This window comes from Drosophila ficusphila, unplaced genomic scaffold (assembly GCF_018152265.1).
Source record: "Drosophila ficusphila isolate 14025-0441.05 unplaced genomic scaffold, ASM1815226v1 contig_286, whole genome shotgun sequence".
Taxonomy (NCBI): Eukaryota; Metazoa; Arthropoda; class Insecta; order Diptera; family Drosophilidae; genus Drosophila; species Drosophila ficusphila.
In genome coordinates, this window is record NW_025064189.1 from 7575536 (window position 1) to 7598347 (window position 22812).

At 41.3% G+C, this 22812-nt stretch overlaps 2 protein-coding genes, 1 long non-coding RNA gene and 4 other non-coding genes across 8 annotated transcripts; all 7 read left to right on the top strand.

Moving 5' to 3' along the window:
* Positions 1–4683: 4683 nt before the first annotated feature.
* On the top strand, positions 4684–4755 carry Trnae-cuc. The gene has a single exon. It is a non-coding gene; the product is annotated as a tRNA-Glu (tRNA).
* A 208-nt stretch (positions 4756–4963) lies between these two features.
* Trnae-cuc lies at positions 4964–5035 on the top strand. Its single transcript has one exon. It is a non-coding gene; the product is annotated as a tRNA-Glu (tRNA).
* Positions 5036–5170: 135 nt separating this feature from the next.
* On the top strand, positions 5171–8025 carry LOC108100199. Of its 2 annotated transcripts, XM_017203973.2 has the most exons (10): positions 5171–5702; positions 5757–6067; positions 6122–6382; positions 6435–6811; positions 6865–7033; positions 7083–7385; positions 7440–7536; positions 7588–7656; positions 7708–7834; positions 7894–8025. In XM_017203973.2, the coding sequence occupies exons 1-9, from the start codon at positions 5182–5184 to the stop codon at positions 7757–7759; spliced, it is 2160 nt and encodes a 719-aa protein (XP_017059462.2). In that variant the 5' UTR covers positions 5171–5181; the 3' UTR covers positions 7760–7834; positions 7894–8025. The 2 variants fall into 2 exon arrangements, with proteins under 2 accessions (XP_017059462.2, XP_017059463.2); XM_017203974.2 differs by lacking the exons at positions 6435–6811; positions 6865–7033.
* A 22-nt stretch (positions 8026–8047) lies between these two features.
* Trnae-cuc lies at positions 8048–8119 on the top strand. The gene has a single exon. It is a non-coding gene; the product is annotated as a tRNA-Glu (tRNA).
* Positions 8120–8392: 273 nt separating this feature from the next.
* On the top strand, positions 8393–8464 carry Trnae-cuc. Its single transcript has one exon. It is a non-coding gene; the product is annotated as a tRNA-Glu (tRNA).
* A 9281-nt stretch (positions 8465–17745) lies between these two features.
* On the top strand, positions 17746–18876 carry LOC108100729. Its single transcript, XR_001772011.2, has 2 exons — positions 17746–18138; positions 18277–18876. It is a non-coding gene; the product is annotated as an uncharacterized LOC108100729 (long non-coding RNA).
* An 883-nt stretch (positions 18877–19759) lies between these two features.
* Positions 19760–21812, top strand: LOC108100191. The gene is made up of 2 exons (XM_017203963.2): positions 19760–20109; positions 20162–21812. The coding sequence occupies exons 1-2, from the start codon at positions 19760–19762 to the stop codon at positions 21756–21758; spliced, it is 1947 nt and encodes a 648-aa protein (XP_017059452.2). The 3' UTR covers positions 21759–21812.
* The last annotated feature ends 1000 nt before the right edge of the window (positions 21813–22812 follow it).

A 22812-nucleotide genomic window follows, 5' to 3' on the forward strand; every position in this document is an offset into this window, starting at 1 on the left:
GAGTCGAGGAATGCGAGTGCTGCACCAGCCACGTGGGCAGTCCCCACTGTACTGGCAACACCCGTCGGAGTCTCTGGTGGCTGGTATTCCTGGGTTTTCTTTATTCCTATCATGCACTCGATGTGTGACAACAAACAAAACACTTTGCGAATCGCTTTCATCTGCTAGAAAATAAAACCGAATTCCAAGAAACATTCACTCTTTGTTTTGTGAATAACATGCGACGGCTCTTTGGGTTTTTCGCCTCGGAAAATCGCCTACACAAAATGGGGAATGGGGTGATCAATTGGCGCCTGGCGGCACTCGGAACAATTTAAGCACGAAAACAGAAGGGGAGCATTTTCCGCACCAGACCAGACAGGTGGCCAAAATGCAGAGAGAGACCCCTAAAGTGTCCCATAAATTCATTAATTTGTCGCTACTTTTTTTTACCACTAGCATATTTGTCAGCTTTACGATGTATTTAATTCTAGCGTCGACGCATTTAAAACTAATGCGGGAAAATTAATACGAATAAATTCTGAGAATCGTGAAAATCGCAGGGGGGCGGATGAGGGAAGGTGCACCCGGCCGATCCTCATGAATGTCGTTATGGATGTTTGGGCATTTAAATTTAGCAGCCACCACGACGAGGCGACGATCAGCCCACTAAACGAGAATGTGACGAGAATGAATCAGCTTGAAATAGAAACAAAAATAAAACGGCGGCAGTAGCGCGATATTTATGGGAATACTCTCAACAGTAGGGGTATCATCAGTAAAGTTAGTGACGAGGTTGCTGCAAAGTAACGCTAAAATAAACACTTCACTTAAATAAATAGAAAGTAATGAAATCTTTCATTAATATCAATCATGTTACAATAATTACATTCATTATTCATAATAATTGATTTCAGATAAATTGCAAATTATATGCTTGCTATAAATGCAGATAATAATATATGATTAACTGATTTAATTGTTTTTGGAAAATTCAGGCACTATGAAATAGAAAATATCGTAGGTTATCATCTCAGGCAGTTTTTTATAACAATGAATTATTAAACATTAAACAGAATGACGTTCCTTGTAGAGCATTCAAAGTAACACAGAGCTAAGATACCAAAATAAATCTTGTTTTATATATACAAAATCGTACGATATCTCAGACAGATGCGATCTGGCCACCTCCCCCATTTGGCCAATCTATTTTGGTGGCCCGCACGACAAAAGCCAAAAGCGAAACAATTTGCGAATGTTTGGACCAGTCTGCTTGCTGTGGGTGTGATAAGATGGCCGGGGAATTCGGGGCTAGATCGAGTGAGGGGTCCTATTTAGTCCATCAGCCAGTCAGTCAGTCAATCAGTCAGTCAATCAACGGCCCACACTTACCAGTGTTTCTTGGCCAGTTTGTCACTTGGCTGTCCCATTAGCCGCCACACTTTGGGTCACCGGCCCATAACGGAGTCTTAAGTTATGTTAGAGGCTTTTTTTCTTTCTTTTTTTTTTTGTGGGAGGGAATTCTGTGGGCGGCCGGCTAATCCCACCTTTTAGGGCCCCTAAGCAGCTTCTTTTTGCGCGCCTGCAAATTTATGCAAATTGCTGATTGAATTCAAATTTTCGAACTCGAAATTCTCGCGTCGACAAATATGGCAACACGCCTTGCCTACGAAATTAATTCGGTTCGCGAGTCGCCAAAGATAGCGACCGGGCGACAGCGGAGACGCCATGAATCAAAAATTGTATAAATCGTATCAAGATCTTGGCGAGAGTCAAGGTCTTTTCGACGTGGCCACGGCCCACATCTTGAGTTTTGGCCGAGTAAGGGAAATCCGCGGAGTATAGGTAGTCGGTCCGCTGGCATAATTAACATGCGCCAGAGATGCCAACGACTTGTCAGCCGGTGGAAAAAAAAAAACACCGAATAAATCCCAGCAAACAAAGGCAAAGAAGCCAGCAAGAAATGCCTGGTGGGTGTCTTCAAGTAATCCCCGCCAATGGATCCATTTTTTTCGGTTTCCTTGGGTACTTCGTATTTCAGTTTCTAGTTTCATTGCACTTGCTTGGGGCCCCATGCAGGGGTTCCAGTTTATACCCCAGGGGAATAACAACAGATCGAAGACTGGCTGAGTTATTTTATGATTTCTGCAGTCTAATGTGGGATAGTTTATGGCTGTGGGCTAAACATAAACATTCCTGCGAAAGAACTGTGATTGGAAAATATTGTTTTTGAAAATGAATTGCGATTGAAGTATTCCAATTTGCTAACTCAAATAAAATTCTAATAAAATCTATTTAACTTGATTCTGTTTTTTTTTTTTAAGAATTAGATTAGCTTAGAAACTACAACTTTAATTCATATTTGCGTACTTTCACCAAGTTACAACGTTCTCGGAATTGTCCTACGTGACATCATCCTACTTAGCAGTCCGCAGCTTCTTAATGAGACTCTTTCCCATGTTAACTAGAACCATCTGTCTATCGCTGGCTTTCCCCTTCTGGACCAGCTAAAAACCACCGTTTAGAGGCGGACAAAAAACTCTCTCTAATTGCCGACCTTTTCGCTGACGAACTTTCCTCATAATCGCGCGTCGGTTGGCGTGGCTGTCGTGTCCAGTCTTTTGGCCATTTCATTTGGCCCGTTGCAGAAACCGCTCACTTTCGGTTAACAAATCTCCGGCTGACCTCGATGCAGGCCACACACACGCTCCAAGCACGTAGAAGGGCTGGGAAAATAGAAAGAACTTTTGCGCTTTTCATTAATAAAGTGCCGCTGTCCGTCTGTGCCAGTAACACATATATTACATAGTAAAGACCAGGCCGGCGGGCAAGTAATCAAGTGAGTTGTATACCAAGAGTTACGCGGAGTAACCAGTTACGTTTTATGACCTGGTCCGACCGTAGATGGCCGGCAGTGCGGGCGGCTAATGAAAAGAAATGAACTCCGAGAGCGGAGAAGACCAGTTGCAGTTTACTACCATACGATGTACGGTTTTGGGCCAGAGGAAGTTCTCGAAACGTGAAAAGATTGGGCAACATTGCAGCTCCCCCCGCATTCGCCTGCTGCCTGCCGAAGACTATGATTTTCCCGCAGTTTATGAGCCGCATTTTCGGGGAAACGCTGCAAGTCCAAGAGCAATAACTCCGACACGGCTGTCACTTTTGTCGCTTCATTGCGGAAACCATTCAAACGAAATTTCCCTCATCGCGCGACACATTTCGGGACACCCAAGTTGAGAGGAAGCCAGCTCTAAACGGCGATTACCGGCCGGTTCAGGTGAGGTGAGAGCCCCCCTGATGACAGAACCGAAATAACGTTATTTTACGACTGCTACATGTGGAAGCCCCGAATTTATGTGGAAACAAAGCCCCACACATCACGGGCAGATACAAATACTATATGTACGGCTAGCGACAGTTTATTAATTATGATGGAAAGTCCCGGGCTGTAATCCCTTCAAACAAACGATGGCGCCACGGGGCCTAAGCTTCCGAAATCCCTTCGTGGAAATTCAGGAAGTGTTTTTCCCAAAAGGCTGATATTGATTTATGGAGTTTCGTGTTGAAAGGCTATTTTATCTTTTCAACACTTGGCAAAAATAAAATAAAAGCTGCCGAGATTTGTTGCATCTCTGTAGTTATGATTTAATTAATATAAACTGTTTTTAAGATACATCATGATGGAGCAGAAGGTGCGAATCTCCAATCATTATTATCTAAAATTGTTAATTGAGAAAACTTTGTTATTTAGACAAGATGCATTATCAATGTTTTGTTATATTTTATTTTTCCAAGTGCACATCAATAGAAGCTTGTACATCTTTCCAAGTTCCGGAGACACGTTTCCGCCCTTGGACAACTTCAAAAGCTCTGCCGCTAGCCTCCTCCAAAATCTCTGATAAGCAGCAGCAATTGCCGCTAAGAGGCTGCTGCCTAAAAACATCCCACGAGGCCAGCCAAAAATAGCAAAGAAAAGCCACGGCACGGCCAATAAACCTCAAATTATATGTGTTATATGTGCTTTATATATAGCATAGAGGCGACACATTAAAACAAATTGAAATTACCAAATGCATCTATGAAATTTATCGCCCGACAGCCAGACTGACTAAAAAGACACAATGAAAGCGGCAGAGCCAGAAGACCGAGCGGCGAGGAATTAATTTATGGACATCAATCTCAATACCGCAGTATCCAACAGGCTCATTGCCCCGCATCCCCAGTCGTCTGCTCCCCAAAATATTTGTGTGTTTGTTGTTTCGGGTTGGAAATTTATTTTTAATATTTTTTCGTAGCGATTTCCGTCTGCATTCGACGCCTGTTGCCATTGTGGGCGGCCAAGCCCGATTCGAAAACACAATAAATTAAGAATATTTATTTGTTTGCGGTAATTGTGCGAATAATTGATGATTATGTGCCTCGTTCCCAGCCGCTGGAGTCCGTCGAGTCGTGGGCATCGACGGCTGCAACTGCCAGTGCCGAGTGTTGAATGGTTTTTAATTAATTCCGAAAAAGGTTATATGAAGTTGACCCCTCATTACAGTAAATCTGAAAAGCTCCGTGGGTCCCCCGCACGGAGGTGATTTAAATTGGTTGTTGACAGGCGTAAGCCCTGATGAATAAGTATACTAGTGATCCAGATCGCAGATCTCCTTCGATTCTTGTGAGGGAAACTGCAGCAACTTGGGCCCGAAGTTTATCATATCCCATATTGTCTAGTGGTTAGGATATCCGGCTCTCACCCGGAAGGCCCGGGTTCAATTCCCGGTATGGGAAATATGGAATTTAATATTTTATTTAAAAATAGTTTGACAAATGCTACACGGTAAATTAATATTTGAAGAAAATAAAAAAAATTAATTATAGAATTAAACGGTTTCAAAAATAAAGCTAGTTGTACAAAAATATAATTACAATTTTTTTTTTTAGAATTTTGAGATGACATTCAATGGTTTTCCAACACTGCTTTTGGTAGGATATTAAGTCCCATATTGTCTAGTGGTTAGGATATCCGGCTCTCACCCGGAAGGCCCGGGTTCAATTCCCGGTATGGGAAGTATGGTAGCTTTATATATTTTGCATTACATAAAAGTTTTTTGAAAAAATTCTTTACTGAAAATATTTTGATTTGTTAAAGTTTACTTCGACTTAGATGTCTCTCGTTAAAAAGTTGGCAGTATCAACTATTTTTTTCAAGTGGTAATGGAAAATCAAAACGATCGCATATATAGTAGAAATGAAATTCGCGATAGACAACGTAGAAATGCGAATGAGAAGTCTTCGGATGAAAGTACTGATTCTAGTTCAGAGCCTCAGACTAGCAAAAAAGTTAACTACTCCTACAAAAAATATTATAAAAACATAAAGAGGCCATCGAAAAGAAATATCAATTTTGAACCGTATCTGGAGCACCGAAAATCTAGAAATTACCGAGAATCGAGTCCCGAGGGCGATGCACCTATATATACCTTAAATGCCCCGGAAGAACCAAATGATCCCGAACCGAAGTGCAATCCTGCAGGACATGGCAAAAAATCATCTTCCGAATGTCAAGATAATAAATTACTTTATATGATCGCAGGGTATGTTGTGGGCATTTTAATGGTACTAATCTGGTATTACAGAAATCCCCAAAAAGCGCGCCGTGATCTGAACGGAAGATGGATTTTCATAGTTTTGTTCTTTCTATTATTGATTATATTGGTTCAGAAACGTCCAGCCAGGTGGGTTGTCTAATACAAAAAATAATTTATAAGCTACTAAGTTGCTTGTTACAGGTGCATTGCAGCTTTATGCTTTTTTAGCTTAGTTAGATACCAGTTTCGGGCACTAATTATCGCCTTTGCTTTTTTGGTGGCTTGTTGCGGACCTGTAAAAACCACAATCCACAACATTTGCATTATGGCGAACTCTCTATACTGCGGACAAAATGTATTAATACAAGCGCTCAGTCCTATGCAACGCATTATAAATGATCCTTCTCATTCCGTGGAAGAATCTTTTCAAGGAACATTGGCTGCAGTTCGCAAGCTCGTAAATAAATTGGATAAGCTTTTACTGAATCTGGAGAAACCCATAGCTTTAATACGTAAGTATATAATAACAATTAAAATGGTATTTAATATATGTTTTGGTTTTGCAGATGTAACTTACAGGACCTGCGGAGATTGGCTAATCTTGCAGAAGAATCACTTTGACTACAGAATGGGATCGCCGTACAATCGCTGTATGAAAGCTGGAAACTTGAGCGTTGCTCAATGCCAAAGTGAATTCTATAAGGAAACTAAAGAGTGCTGTAATCTACAGCGGTTCGCTTGGTTCTGTGAAAGTCTTAGAGGCATTAAAAGCTTCTTCGATGACAACATTCAGTGGTCACTACTAATAATAGAAGAAATATTTAAACGTAGGTTACTAAAAACATTAACAGATCCCAATACAACTTGGATTTCCCACAGGTTTGCATATATGTTTTATAAAAATCCGTTATGTCTTTATATCAACCATTAGCTTTGATCATAAATTGAAATTGAATTCCACAAGTTCACTGACAGCATACACTGATCAAAAATATGAACAGGATTTTACACAACACTTGGATTCCGAGAGAAACAAGTTATTTTTTATTTTTCTTTGGCTTGATTTGATTGTCTTTGTACTTCTGCTAACTTGTCTTTTACAATCTGTTTACTTTTGGTTTCGTTTCTTGGGTAATGGAAGCTATGAAAACGTTTTTATAACAAAAGATTTTGAAAACTTAGATGAACGACATTATCAAGAAAATGGTTCTAGGGCCTTGCCCTTGAGCAGTTGTGAAGAGAATCAATATGTTATGGTAAAGTCTTGAATTTTGTTTTAAATTACTTTTTTTTTAAGACAAATTAGTAGATTAACTCACTGCGACTTTTGCCCAAAGAGTATAGTAAGAGGTATCACTCTGGGATGTTTTTAGTGATTACTGGAATTCAGTTATTCTGTATCTGCTTTGTGGACTACAGTCTTTATAGTATGCTTACTTTTATGTCTTATCATGGACATATGACTGCTGGACTCCAACGTAATTGTATCCTTAAGCAAAAAACACGTTTTAAACATTTAATCTGCAGCTCCCGCTTACAAACAAGTTATTATTAAAGGCGGAGGTCAAATCGGTGACCTTCTAAGGGAATTCGTTCACGCCTTTGAGCCAAAGGCCTTTAAAACAAATACTCAAAAGTGTCTGCCGATCCCTGCAAAGCCAAAATATCTACGATATTTATGGATATTTTTGCTATATTTGCTGGCCTGGTTCTTGGTCTTTTGGGAGCCATACGGTCTCCGCCAAAGACACCGCATTATGGGTCATTTTTATCCAAAAGAATCAAGGAGGAGAGTCTACGAGTTGCATGATACTATACTTAAGGATAGAAGTAAGCAATTTTTAAAAATTCTTTAAACGTATTTTAATTTATTTTTTCCTTAAGAAACTTTATTTCAAACAAGAATTAAGCAAGCTAGATTATTAAACGCTTTTGAAGATAACAAATTTAAATTACCTTGGTTTAATTCCAATAAAATTTGGTAAGCAACACAAATTATAATGTTAATAAATGTTAACCTCAATTATTTTAGGCGTTTGTATTGGGGCCGCAATTCCCTAATTGGCAGATCTTGTACTGTTTGCAATAAACCGCTAAATAAGTTAGTGGTTCTAACAAACAAATTCCCTAAATAACGTTTATTTTTTTACAGAACTGATCATTATCCCTGTGACTTGCCCAATTGCAGGGGGAATTTACTGTAACGTGTGCTCTCAGGAATGCAACAACTTATGTATTTTATGTAGTTCACGCTACGATAGTGATATATTGCAAGTTGGGTAATTTTAATCATTTTTTCTTCTTTTTAGTTGGAAATTTATCTCTTTTTTCATCCCAGAGAGTCCTCCGACGATCCCGACGCTGATTACTGCAGGCCTGATAAGATTCGTAAGCAGGACAGGAATAAGAAATCTTAATGATTATGTTTGGAAATGTTTAAAAAATAATATTTTTCATAAGCCAAAATAAAGATTCTGAATTTTTTTATTAACTCCCATATTGTCTAGTGGTTAGGATATCCGGCTCTCACCCGGAAGGCCCGGGTTCAATTCCCGGTATGGGAAGCTTATGCGGATATTTATTTTATAATTATCCTCCACTCATATTAATCATTTTTCAAGAATTTTATGTTTTGGTTTTAAGTAAAAACTTACAATTGGTTTTAGTTTGATTTTCAAATGAGGAAACATTTTCAAAATCAAGGCAAGGCGAAGCAAAATATTTTAAACGTTTTCAGGTTATCATATTCAACTTTCATTATCAGAGTCAAGAACATGAATAACAAAATAATAAAATATATAATTTACATAAACTATTTAGCCGCGGCGAATCTCAAGTCCCATATTGTCTAGTGGTTAGGATATCCGGCTCTCACCCGGAAGGCCCGGGTTCAATTCCCGGTATGGGAAACATCTGTGGACGTCTTTCAATTTTTGTCTCATATTTTATTTTTATTAAATTCATATTTTACACATTTTTTTAAACATGGGATGTGCCAAGAATAGCATACCAGCCGTTGAATGTTCGAACAACCAAATAAATTCATTCTCCACCAGATTGTAAGTTTATTCAAAATAAATGTCCCTTGTGCGTTCTTTTGTTGATTCTTTTTCTAATCCTAATCGAATTCCAATGGAATCGCAAAGCTATTTTTTTATTGGCTGGCCAAAGTTTTCTTTTAATTTGCTGAGGTATAAATTGTGTTTTCTTATTATCATGCTCCCAAATAAATTCACTCGAATCCCTAGCTTAGCTTTCATCCTCCTGCCTGAGTAATTTTCTATCCCATTACCTAATTCCCTCTCCCTCAATGGTCGAGGACCCTTCTACTTTAATCCAAATAACTTTCAGCATAATTTTCTAATTCAATTGGTGGTCCTTTCTGGCAAAACAAACCCAAAGTTCCGTGTTTTTCTAGGACTGTGTGATGGGCAAGCTAACCTGCGGGACTGAGTTACGAGACAGTTTCAAAACGGTCCCAGTTCAAGCGAAACGGACAGATTTTACGAGCCGCCTGCCAACTGAAAGTAAACTACAAATGTTTACACAACCAGAGGGCTAAGGACATGGAGGCGGAGTTGGGACAGCCTGGTAAAGTTCGAGCAAAAATTGAAAAACTTTTGCCATCGCCTTGTTTTTTTTATGATGATGACGACGACGACGACTGCCGCTCGATGAAAACGCCTATTTTGGGATGGGGACGCACGCCAGCCACGCCCCCTACCGCCCCCTTTTGGAAGTAGGACAGATAAATATAAAATTCGGCGAGAAGTTTTCCACACGTCTGGCTGCTCTTCCTGGTAACCAGTTCATTGTGAAATTGGATTCCCTGCGAAGGCAGATTCGAGCTACTTAAGGATGAGATGCAAATGTATCCTTGCCTTTCAAACTCAACTGCAGTATTGAATTTGTTCGAGTATAAGACATTGGGGACTTAAACTGAACTCTGAGGGCTTTGCATTTTCCCCTTTCTGTTTAATTGTGTGGAAAATTGTAAGAAAATAATTCGCTAAATGCAAATGCCAGACACTCCCGGCTTGTATACCTATCAAAGCGATTGAGTGTTACTGTTTCGATTGCAGGGTTAGAAGTTTAGATTTCGCTTATTCGAACCCCTTTTTGCGGTTAGTGCCTGAGCTTAATCAGGCGCCTTGCATCAGACATATTCTCGCATTACACGCGGTTGCCTTTTTTCCCCCTTCCTCTATTTCCCAGCTTTTCCTGCGGTTTGGCAATTTTGTTAAAGATACAAAGCGCCGATACGGAACAATGAGATGTGTGCGAGCTGTGAGGTGAGCACAAAGCGTTCCAACCACAAAACAGCGCGGAAGCGAGAAAGAATTTGCATAGAGGAGCAGACTCTACGGTGGAGCTGAATGTTTCGAAAAAAAGGGAACGCGGCTAAAACTCACTTATCTGAGAAACGGATACGTGCTGATTAGGTGTTCTCTTTCAAAATTCTACTTTAAATATATTTTTAAATATAATCTGAAGGTAGTGTTATAAATACATTTAAGACATAAGGAAATATTTAAATTTAACCTGCATTGAAAAACTCTACATTTTTATTTAAATTGTCTGTAATAATTGCACCACTGTACCATTTAGGAATGATATCTGGCTCGCCGGTATCCAACAAAAGAGATCCCGCAAAGAAAAGCCACAGTGCAGCAAACCCCGAAAAGCCGGCAAATTTTTTTTTACTCCGCGAGGTAACGAGAAAGAAGGTCCTTCTCGTAATTGCAGCTCCACGGACAGGACAGAGCGACCACGCCCACTCAATGAGCAAACACTTTTCAAATGGAAGGTGTGCCCCGTGATAGTATTCCTAATTACAACTTTAAAGGCGGGCGCACATGCGAAACCAAATTAATGTGGTCAGTGGAGTCCTGTCGGGGTTTTAAGGACAGGTTACTGCACTTTTTGATCGCCGAATCGCGTGTCAGTGGCGTTTCCGCCCACCACCGGCGGCATTTCCACTTCTAACAGGTTCAAGTGCAATTTAATTGAGCGAAATGCATAACAAACACAAACACAAATTAAATGCGACATTTTTATTTGCGGTTTTGTGACCGCTCAAATTAATATGGCGTCGCCGTGTCACAGGAAAATGGCTTTAATTACCATTAGAAAGCTGGGAGTGCCTGTCGGGAAATAACACTTAAAATGAAAAGCGTGCTGGGCAATGGAATACTGTTTATTAGGGCACAGCAAATTTACATATTAAAACAGTTCATTCGGTTGCTAAAAGCTTTAAATCTAGTAAGATTTTTTGTGTAGCTAAGTTTAAAGTTCCCAAAGGAAAACAAAATATTACTCAAAATTTAGGAATCATTTTACTCATTCTTTCTGCAGGTCGTAAACAAGTTATTCCTTTATCCACGATTCTACACATGAGATAGGTAAGTGCAGTGGCGCTAACAGGATCATAAATCCAGCGATATAAATCTGAGACGAAGGAGTGAGACACAGAGGTCTAGAAGGTGTGTGTGTCCCTTTGGGTTTCCTTTTCTCAGGTGATAAACACTCGCACACGTCGAAGATTTTGAATTACTTTCGTTTTTATCGCCGGTTTTCATAATTTACACGCGACCTGCCTAGGAATCGAGGAAGATTCGGATAAAATCGGGAGAGGCTAGCGGAATAATGCTGACGATTCACTTCATCATAAATTCACCTGTCGTTGCAAGTCCATCGAGGACCCAGTAAAAAAGTAAAAACCGGACCTGCTTCCGTTGCCCAATATTGTCCTGGGAAAATCGAAAGGAGAAGGAGTCGTTGTCCGAGGAAATTTATGAATTTCGTTGGCGTGGCGAGTGCGCGAAAATTTCGTGGAATTTTCAGGCTGCTCAGGTCGGAGACGTTGTCGCGTCTTTCGAATTGAAATTTCATTAGTTTTACGAGTTGCCCAGCCTTCGATGGGTTTACGACGCTTCCAGGGAAACCCACGGCTAGGAGCCAGGCAGTCGAGTCAACGCGATGAATTATGGAAAGCGATTTACATTCGCTGGCTCATATTTTATTGCTGCTTGTTAATGTTTTCATTGCTGCTCCTTTTTTCACTCGACGCTTTTCTTATTTGGCGAATGCATGAATTATGGATTTTCCCCTTATGGCTATGCCAAAGAATGCAAGCAACGAAAAGGAAAAAAGTGTGCGTATTGTTGAAAAATAATGTGCAAATTTATTGAATTATTAAAGAGGGGGAATTTTGTGAGCAATCCTTGTTGGTTTTGCAAAGTGGTTGGGTTTCGGAGTTAGAAAAACTATCTCTGTACAGTGCAGTGTTAAACTCTATCATTAGTTTTAAAGAAACTTCCAGCTTTCCTCTTTTGTCCTACTTTGTTAAACGCCAGCTCCTCCAAGCACATGCTAAACAAGATGGAATAGTTCGCTTATAAATTCCTAAAAATATAGGAGCTTAGTCCCATCCGATTCCCCGCAAGAGGGCGTCGCCATATTGAACCAGTGCTGACCTCTTTGGACAGCCATAAAAAGGAGGCGACTCGCCACTCGAATGCAATAAAAATGTATCAAGAGCGTCGAAAGGGAAAAAAGCTGGGAGATAGAGAGGAATGGCAGATGACATTAGTGCTGCGAGCGGAGAATTGTTATATTCTTAACAATATTCCGGATATTTATGACCCGTACTGGATCCCATCGCAGTGGCTGGTCAAATGGAGCGTGTCCCGTGCTCCAGTTGCCATTCCATTTGTGCTGAACACTGAACACTGAATGTCGGATGCTGAATATGCGTGAAAAATGTTGCGAAAAATTTTAATGCGCTCGCTGCGGGCGCCAAATGGAAATGGATGGAGGAAAGCGAGGCAGAGAGGTGGCCTGGGAAAATGGGAAAAATGGAAAGATGACAAATGATTATGGGGCATAATAAATTTTAGCGCTGATTGAGCGACTGCAGCTGCGAGGAATCGCATGCAAAAACGGGAGAGGCATCCAGTGGTTCGTTCACCCCCTCGGGGAATAAGTCATCCATTAATGAAGCTAATTTGCTGCACAAATCCTAGCGAAGCTCTCCTTCAAATCCCATTTTCCATTTTCCAAGTCGGGCAAGGGCAAACAGAAGGAGCGCACAAGGAGCCGGGAAAAGTTGATCCCGGCTGCTTATGGCTGACACGAGTGTCATCCACTCCTATCATATCTCGATGCCGCCCATTTTCCGCCTCTTTCCCCCCAGCAAATAACTGAGAAATTGCAGTGGCAGCAAGTTTATTGTCTCCGAAGCTCTGAGTCCTTGGACATACACACACATACACACACATACAGCCAAACACATGAGCCGAGAGTGAATTTTCTGCTCAAGGAGTTTGAATTTATTTTCTTCGAGTGCTTCCGTGCAATTGCAAGTGAAACGTCCGAGTGCAGGTCGCTTTTCCAGCTTTTTACCCTTGCGCTTTTATTTCGTCCTGATTGGGCACACAGTCGCCGACAAAAGTTTGCCCTTAGCATTGGCTTCGCCCCATTTCCAGCAAGTGTGTGTGTGGTTGTGGATGCGGATGAGGATGGTTTGTCTTTTGTCCATCTGGTTGTCAGGAGAGCAGCAATAAGCCCAGCTGGACATGCGGATTATGTTGGGTTATTGAAAGCCACTGGACGCTAGAGGTGAAAAATTACTTTTTTCCTTTTTTTTATTCTCTTCGAAAAGGGAATCTTGAAAACTTTTCCGTTTAAAATTCTACTAAATGTTGTCTTATGGGATGGCATCAAATAGAGTAGTTTGTTTGTTTAAATCTTGAAAAAGATACAGTGGTGCTCATAGACTTAAGCCACAAGACTTCAACCAAGAATTTAAACGAAAATTAAGAAAAGTTTTTATTTCACAGCTCCAATTATTTGTGTCACATTAGTTCTATATATCAGTGTTCTAATCGAAGAATAACCAAGTTATAAAAATATACATTTAACGAAAAACTTAAAAAATATGAGACCATCTCCAAAATGTCCTGCTCACATACTTAAGCCACCTGGAAGAAAATGGTTGAAAAAGTTAAAATTTGCCCAATATTCCTTATAATTTTAATAAATTTACTTTAATATTGAGTGGGGTGACCTTTCTGCTTAAGAACAGCGGAGCAACGCTTTGGCATTGAACCCACAAGACGTGCGCACTGTTGAGGGGTGATTTTCTTCCACTCTTCCTGCAAAACTCGCCACAAATCGTTTTTATTTGCTGGTTTTTTTTGGCCAACGACTTGTTTAAGAATTCCCCACAAGTTCTCTATAGGGTTCAAGTCGGGACTCTGCGGTGGCCATTGCAAAACTTTGATTTTCACTTGGCTAAACCACGACTTGACTATCTTGCTGGTGTGCTTCGGGTCGTTGTCCTGTTGAAATATCCAGGCAAGTGGCAAATTATCGGCATATTCTCCGGATAAATTGTTAATAAGGATGTCCCTGTATATTTCGCCGTTCATAATGCCTTCTATCTTCACTAGGGGACCTACGCCCGATGCGGTGAAACAGCCCCAGACCATAATCGAAGCGCCCCCGTGTTTAACGGTCTTCCTCGTGTATTTGGGGTCCAATTGTTTGTTGGGAGGACGTCGTACATATGGTTTACCATCACTCCCAAAGACATTAAACTTGGATTCGTCGCTCCAAACAATCATGTTCCAAAAATTGGGACCTTTTTGAAAATGCTCTCTGGCGAATTGAAGGCGCGCTTTAACATTTTTTTTGGACAGCAATGGTTTTTTTTGGGCAATGCGTCCATATAACCCGAATTCATTTAACCGTCTTCTTATGGTCTGAGCTGACACATTCACGCCATAATCTGCCACCATTTGACCTCTGATTTGCGTCGATGTCAAGAACGGATCGGCTTTACTGATTTTGGCAATCCGTCTATCGTCGTTTAAAGTGGTTTTTCTGGGCTTTTGACGTGGAATATTTTCCCAGGTTCCATGTTTCTTATAAAATGCAATGGCATTTCTGACTTTGCCACGCGAAAAATGTAAAGTCTTACATATTTGTAGAATACTTGTGTTTTTTTCGTAATATTTCCATATTAGCTTTCTTTCGGCCGGATTTGTATTTTTATTTTTAGCCATAGCGATCAAATTGTTTTGGGAAACGTATTTAGTATTCAATATTTCAGTTTAGAAAATAAATAGCACAACTTTCCCGGAAAAATCACAAGTTTGACGATTAAAGTTTAAGGTGGCTTAAGTATATGAGCAGATCGGAATGCTCCTTTTGGAAATTTAGTCAATTTTTTGGGAACCCCCGAATTCCTACTTGTCATTTTTTACTGTGATCAGCTGCTTAAATAACAATGTTGCAAAATGTAAAAAATTTCACGCCAAAATAAATATCTTCAAAAAAGTTATTAAGAAAACAGTCTATGGTAGTTGCAGTGGCTTAAGTCTATGAGCACCACTGTAAGTACTTTTGAAGCATTTTTATTTAAGTTAATGCTGGCTTATTGAATTTTTTTTAGACTTTGAACTTTTTAACCGGACTTATAGGAAGAGTCACCCGACAGCTCACCCACAATGGCTAGTGACTGTATAATCGTAGCGGTAAATATTACCCAATAACACATAAAAATCGACACAATGACGCACAGCAACTGAAACACCTACAATATCTATAACAGCCGCAGATGAGACACGAATTTCTGTGTTTCTTTTTCGGAGGTGAGAAGTCGGGCGGCGGAAAGTCAACAATAATAAAATATTTAAAGAAGGAGAGGGAGTGAGTTGGGAAAAAGCGCCCAAGAAAATGAAGTCATCTTGTGCAAATATGAAAACAAAGTCAAGTGTTAATTTGCGTGGGAAAACAATTTTTCAGTTTCAGTTATTTGGTTCGAAGGCCCCAAAAACGAGGCGGCTAAAAGTTCTTTTGATAACGAATGCTCTTGTTAATTTCGTTGTAATTCCTTGAAAGCAAAAGTGTGTACGGGGTGCGGAATTGTAGTGGGGTTTCGGCAATCTGGGAGCGTGTGAAAGGTCAAACTTGGCTGCGACGACTTCAGCAATTGCGATTAGCCAAAGAGCCAAACAAAAATAAAGGCTAATTTTGTCGAGCCAAATTAGAGAAAATCCCCGACCATTAAAGGCCGCTCTGCCGCATTGCAAAAGCCCAGCCGAATAACCAAACCCAAAAACAGAAACCGTAGAGCCCGGCAAAAGTTGACACCACAAAACATTAACTTTCAAGTACATCAAACATTTTGTTGGCTGTTATCTCAGCAGGCCCCACAAAGGTGCCACCAACTTTGCCACAAACTGGGGCACCAAGGGGCTAAGTGCGGAGATAGGGCGGCGACGAGTCGAAACTTGTGCGTTGTTTCGTTGTTGGTTGTTGGGTTGTTGGCTGTTGTTGTCATCATCATCATCATCATCGTTGTCTTTTGTTGTTATGCGAATGACATTTCCATGTAGTACAAAAGTTTCTCGACTGCTTCTCGTTTTTATTATTATTTGTTGTTGTTGCTTCCCCAACAAAAGTGTGGGAAAATGTGTTTATTTTTATGATTGTTTAATGTTTTATTTTCCACGTATTTCCAGCTCAGACACACAGACAAAAAGTTGACCTGCCAGCGAGTTTCGTTTGTGTTTAACTTTAAATGTTTTAATTAGTTCGGAATCGAAGCCATCATCACTGCATTATCGACTGCATCCCAGAAGAGAAATTCCCATTCGAATTAATCAAATCATCATCATCGCCCGAACGCCACTTTCGATCCCTTTGATCTCTGGCCAAAACATATTTCAATTAACGGGCCATGACCGTGGCAAAGGCCAAGAGCGATTCCAAAGCCGAGTCAAACAGCTATACCAATAGCAATACCAATACCAGATCCAAGTCCAAGGCAAAGGCGAAGGCGAAGGTGATCTCGAAGGCCGGCGTCTGGGTCTCTGGGTGTGGCCATGTGTGGGTCTCTTTTTTTCCCCCGGTGCATGTGTGGGGGCATCAATCAAAGCCGCAGTTAATACACAGGGCGAAAATGGTTAACCAATCAAGAAATGCTATTTTCAAACATTAAAAGGGTAAAATAAGTATTATATCTCAAAGTACTTTATGCAAAATTTTAACAAAACAATTACAATTCCAAATAAGACAACAGAAAAGATTTGTACTATTTACAATTTACTGATTATTTAATTTAAGCTCACAGTTTTTTAATATTTACTCATTTTTCTAAGTAATAACAAAAAATAATATTTCTAATATTTGTTAATATTTAACTTATATTTTCTTTACTGTGTAACAACCTCTGGTAAACAAGTGAATGATGCCTTGGCCGAAAGGGGCAGACAGATCGGCTCGACTCCAAGTTACCCAGTGAGTGATAAATCAAAGCACTGCCCCAACCTCCTTCGGAAAGGAGGGTCTCTCCATATGGGGCGCCATTCGTGTGGTCTCCGTTCGCCCAGAGTTTCGAGCTCCACTCCGAGTGGATTCGATTCTGGTGGTTTCTCCGCTGCTGGATTGCTTGATTTTCAATTTCATACGCACCGTTGGATGCATTTCGATGGAAGGGCGAGGGGCAGGCGGGGAAATCGCTGCACTGAGCGGCAATTTATTGATTAACGCGTTTTGTTTCTACTCCCTCCACTGCTCTGCGGGCAATTTTCATCACTTTTCGAGCGCCGTAATTAAAATGTATTTTCTTAAATCGTTTTCCGTGGCCTCTTCTGCTGGGTGGTCATCCAGTTTTTCCCCCCATTCACACACCACAAGCACACACACTTTTCAGGGGCAGCTGTCGCCACCAAGCCAGGGCAATAACTCAGGGGTCCATCATCAATTTTATAAGCCCCTCCGCGACCCATTCACAAAAGTGTTAAAGCGCGAAAAGCAGCAGCAGAAACGGCAAGTAAAGTTGGGCAATTTGTTTCGCTTTGTCTGCCGTGGAAAGAGAAAAAAAAAACAATGCCAGGTGAACTCGGGGGGTGTGCACTGTACAGTGTACACTTTTCGACACTCATTTGCAATTTTTTGTTAATTTTTTTTCGTACCTTTGTCAGTCGGCTGACGATGGCTGCCTGTGATAAGAACTTGCCGCAACTCCGACGCAACAATGCAATAATTACAATTTATATTTGCAGATAGAAATCGCACATTAAGCAACGGCAGCGGCAAAATGCAAACTGAAAACTGAAAATTGCAACTGCCGCCGCTTCAGTTAACCCATGAAGCCCATAAAGAAAGGCTACAAAAAAAAACCTGTCAACGTGTGCGTTTTAACGCTTCGTCGATTTGGCCAGTGGGTGAAGTTAAGGTCGCTGTTAACGTTAATGTCCAAGTTAAAACCGCCTCGGGCGGCAGCTGCTTTCAGTCTGCTGCTTCCAGCTGCTTTTGCTTCTGCTTCTGCTGCCGTTTTGGACACAATTTTTGGCTGCTGCAAGGGTCATTGCCTAAATTTCAATCAACTCTGGTGGCCGGCAGAAAAAAAAATGGAACAGCCGAGCTGCGCTTGGGGCAAAAGACAAATTTCATATGCCCCAAAAAAAATTCTGGAGATCAGGGGAAACATGATGAATAGCCACGGCTTTATTATAATGACCGTTGCATACTCTGCATTTTGTGTACCCAGGGAATAATAATTATATATCAGGTATAAATAATATAAAACATATATCATATACTAAGCATAATTTAAGGAATGTGTACTTTGTTCTTAACTTGCTCCTACTTAATTTCAGTCAGCAGGAAAAGTCTTTCGGTATCTATTAATTTGGTTATCATCCCCAAGTTTTTCAGCAAACCTCTCAACCAAATTCGAATACCCCACAAATCCTGAAGAGTAATCCCCAAAAGTGACCCAAAACAGCAGACGGTCGATCCAGTCAATTTGGTGGTCCGCTTTGCATATGCCAAAACTAAAGATGACCTGATCCAGTGGAGGTTGCCAGTGGATCCAGTTACACGTTTGACACCTGGCCTCACCTGACTGGGTCTGCCTGGGCTCCCGATCCTCCGATTTCCCCGATTCCCCGATCCCTTTCATCTGACATAACTCAAACTGCTGGCGACTGCCGAAAAGATCAGAGAGTGATCGATCCACTGGAGGCTTTGGATCCTGCTCCTGAGGTCTTGAGCTGGCCACGCGTGCGTCAGATCGAATAACCAAACAAAACCAGCGAGAGGGATTTTTTTTTAGGGGGCCAAGGACCTCCTGCCAGGATATGGAAAAACAGCAGTTTGTTTGGCTCTCTGGGTGGTCCACTCGGATGCTGCTGTCATCATCTTTAACGTCGCCGCCGCTTTCGATGGCAATGAAAGGCGAAAGGCTAAAACTACACTTAGAGAAATATAAGAAAAATAAAATAGAAGTGATGGTACATTAAGGTAATGACTCTTTCCAGAATCTTTTTTGTTTAAAAACTCAGAGAAATTAACTTCGAGAGATTTTTTTAAAAATCTGTTAAAAATGATTAAAAGAGTTTTTTTTAGTGTATTTGCACCTTTGACCATCGGCAGCTACCTCCTTTATGAAGCGCCTGCAGTAAATCATCGCGGCAAGGACACTTCAATTAGGCCAGAGCGCCGCCTCAGCAAGGAGCTGCTGTCCCGACGACTCTGTTTTCACCGCGTTCCAATCGCAATTAGCAATTAGCACAACATTAGCGCGGCTGACCTTTGACCTCGCTGCCACTCCCGCTGCGCCTGCCATTGTCCTTGTGCGAGAGTGTCGCCTGTGTCTCCTGTGTCCCCTGTGAATTCTCCCCGTTGCCATCCGAGGAGTGTCCACTGTGCTCTGTGTTTTGTCACGCATTCATTCGCCAAATGGCCGGCCATAATTTGCGGTTGTCCCATTGTGTCCTTCGTCCTTCGTCGCTAGCAGGCGCCGCCGCATATTTACATAATTGCCCATGTCTCAGTGTCTCACGCCATAGCGCTATAAACACGGCTAGGAAGATATAGCCCGCAGTTCCACATAGTCAACTTGATTTGTGTGTTTTTGCATTCTCTCAAACTCGCATAAATATGAATTTAAAAGTGCGGAGGACAGACACTTAAGAAAGTCTTTTCTTTTGGCAAAGTGGCTTAGTGAAATTATGGATTTATTTCAACTTTATATAATAGCCTAACTTAATAATTAGAAACGTTTTGTTCTAAACCAATCTATTTTATACAGCGGTCCATTACGTTACCTCTGATCTTTTATGGATACTCAACCATGAATAACATGATTATTAGGTTCTTTAACCCGTCTAAGAGCGTCAGTTGAAGCAATGCAGTCGAAAAGAGAGAAGCTCCTCTTGATTTGCTATTTATTGATAGTTTGTTTATCCTACTCGACATGTAAGCATACGAAATACTTTGTGGATAGCGCTTATTGCAAGATGCCCTTTGTGGATCCCTTCAGTCGGGATGTAATGTCAACATTTCGGACTCAAAAGCTGAAAGTCTGCCACCACGATAAAGATTTGATCACACCTGAGTTCGACCCAATAACAAAGCGCTACCGTTTGCACATACACAAGGAGTATGTTAATGGTACGAAAGGAAATATAACACTGAATTGTTCTTACCAGAAAATTTCAAGAAGCAGTAAAGTTTTGACTCCAGATAACTCTTATCGGTGGGTAATAAAATCGAAAGTTTCTGCATTGATCTATTCTATTTTCCAATAGTTTATCGTACCGCCGTGCGTTACCTCATCATTTACTACTGCCAAAGGATGTTGAATTTCTTACCACCTCATGCTCAACCAAAGACAATGGTGGAAACTCAACAGTCTTTCAACAAGATGGTTTTGCTCTTGTTCAGGATAAATTCACGCCTAAGCAGTTGAAGGAGAACCGCAGGATAATGAACTCAAAGGACGTGCCCAAGCCAAGTGTGGTAATTATGGGTCTGGATTCCACCTCCCGCATGAACCTAAGACGATCGATGCCCAAAGTATCGAAGTATGTCGACCAAGAGGGGTGGTTCGAGATGCAGGGATACAACAAGGTTGGCGATAACACGCTCCCCAATCTGTTGGCTGTACTCACTGGAGATGCGAGCACAGGCCCTAGAAATGGATGCTCTCTAAGAGACCGAGGTTGCCTGGACAAGTTCAACTTCATCTGGAAGAGGTACAAGGAAGAGGGATATACAACCGCTTACGCTGAGGACTGTGAGCTGTACAGCACATTCAACTACATAATCCCGGGGTTCGTACATCAACCTGTGGATTATTATCTGAGACCCTTTCTATATGCCGCCGAAGATAGCATGAAGCTGACTTCGTATTTAACAAACGCATATTGTGTGGGCCGCCATTTGAGCTTCAGATACGTTTGGGATTTCGGTCAACAGTTTATTCAGCGATTTTTGAAGGAGGCTCCCTTATTTGGATTTCTGTGGAGCAATAGCTTTACCCATGATTCCATGAGCGGAGCCTCGGCTTTGGATAACCTTTTCAATGAGTATTTGGATAACTTCCAAACGCTGGGACTCTTTAATCGTTCGGTGGTGATTTTTATGAGCGATCATGGAGATCGGTTCAACAACCTGAGAAACAGTCCCTCCGGCTTTCTTGAAGAGCGCCTTCCCATGATGTTTATTCATGTGCCACCTTGGTTCAAGGAGAAGTATCCCCAGTATGTAGAAAATCTAAAGAAAAACCGCAACCGCCTGTCTTCAAACTATGATCTTCATATGACCTTGCACCACCTTCTTCAGCTTAACAATTCCTCGATGTCTGATTTCAATTCAAGTCTTCAGGCGGCCAAGTGTAAAAATTGTCAATCGCTGTTCTTTGAGCTTCCAGTTAATCGAACTTGTGCAGAAGCGGGCATTGATGAAAAATGGTGCACTTGCCATCCACCGGAAAAAGTCAACGATCCCAAGCTAAATCAGGAAATTGGTCAGACTATAGTGGACACCATAAACCAACATTTTCGGGAGAAAAATGTCACTGATACTTGTCACGAATTAAGGTTAGGTCACATCCGCCACGCGTATAGAAAGATGATCCTGGCAACAGCCGACAAGCCTTCGGATCCGGATGAGCACATTTACACCATGGAGTTTTGGACTCTTCCCAAAGGACTGTTTGAAGCCACTGTAAAGTGGAATAAGCGAACTCAAGTTCTGACCATGAACGTAGACGAACTGAGCAGGTTGAATACCTACGAAAAGGATTCCTGGTGTGTGAAGGAGGCTCATTTAAAAAAGTACTGCATTTGCTATGAAGCACTAACAACTACTACACACTCTCTAAATTTCAGAAGTTCCTCCTGAATTCTTTACTATGCATGTTTAAATAAATAAACCTCTTATCTCTATGAAAAGTTACATGTTTGTGCAATTTTGAATATCTCTTCCACAGAATATTTACGAACGTTGCACTGTAATGATTTGTGGTCCAGTTTACCCAATTTATTGTGAACTTTCGCAGTTGCATTCATAGATAAACAGCGCGAGTGGGTCACAATTAGTTGCCCCTGTTTAAATCAGCGGAATCCGCTTCTCTCTGGTTCACTGATTGCCAGCTTCCGGATGTGTCATCCATGGACGGGATGGGATGGAGGAGCCTCCTCCGCTGATCGCAGCAATTGCCCTTCCCTTGATTGCCATCAATTGCGCAAAACAGTGTGCATGAATTTGGATTGGACAATGAAAACGATTACCAAGTAGTGCCGGGCAGTGATAAGCACAAGCGACTGGACAAGCGACAAGTGTGTCAGTGATGGATTACGACTATCCGCCGAATAAGTGGCGCCAAAATGCGTGAGAGGATGAGTCAATCCAGTCCAATGGGATTATGTAATGTTTTTCGGTTAGTCAACCAGCATTTTAAGCAAGTGGATTTTCGGTTTTCCAATAAATGAGACACAACCATTTAAGCTTTGAGTTTGAGTGCTTAATGAAGTTCTTTTTTGAAACAAATGTTTCTGAATTCCTTTACTAAACCTTAACTCTAAACATTTAATTCCAATACCTTGTATTATAATCTTCCGATTTCGGTTGGCGCCGAGCTGCTCGCGAGTGAAAGTCTCTGGAGGTCTAATTTAATCACTCCACCGCACTGGCGGAACCTTCTCACTTTGTCGGCCACATTAAAGAAGGGCCGACTGCCAAGTCGTAGATAACACCTAATTAGGGTGTAGAGGATCGTCGCCTGCGGACAAGGCGACTGACAACTTTAGCGCCACTTCCCCTTCATCTTATTAGTGCGGGTGGTCGAAGGGTCCCAGTCCGAGATCAATTTGGGAATCCGCCTAAGAAGGACCACGCCCCCAGAAGCGGGTATTAGGAATCGAAAGGGGCGGAGGAATAAGCGGCACGCACGCAA

What these genes read in the sequence shown, in the direction of transcription:
- LOC108100199 (XM_017203973.2), top strand. Translation starts at nt 5,182, where the DNA reads ATGGAAAATCAAAACGATCGCATATATAGTAGAAATGAAATTCGCGAT. An exon ending in GAAACCCATAGCTTTAATAC is followed by an intron (nt 6,068 to 6,121) that starts GTAAGTATATAA and finishes TTGGTTTTGCAG; the next exon opens with ATGTAACTTACAGGACCTGC. An exon ending in AATAGAAGAAATATTTAAAC is followed by an intron (nt 6,383 to 6,434) that starts GTAGGTTACTAA and finishes GATTTCCCACAG; the next exon opens with GTTTGCATATATGTTTTATA.
- LOC108100191 (XM_017203963.2), top strand. Translation starts at nt 19,760, where the DNA reads ATGCAGTCGAAAAGAGAGAAGCTCCTCTTGATTTGCTATTTATTGATA. An exon ending in ACTCCAGATAACTCTTATCG is followed by an intron (nt 20,110 to 20,161) that starts GTGGGTAATAAA and finishes ATTTTCCAATAG; the next exon opens with TTTATCGTACCGCCGTGCGT.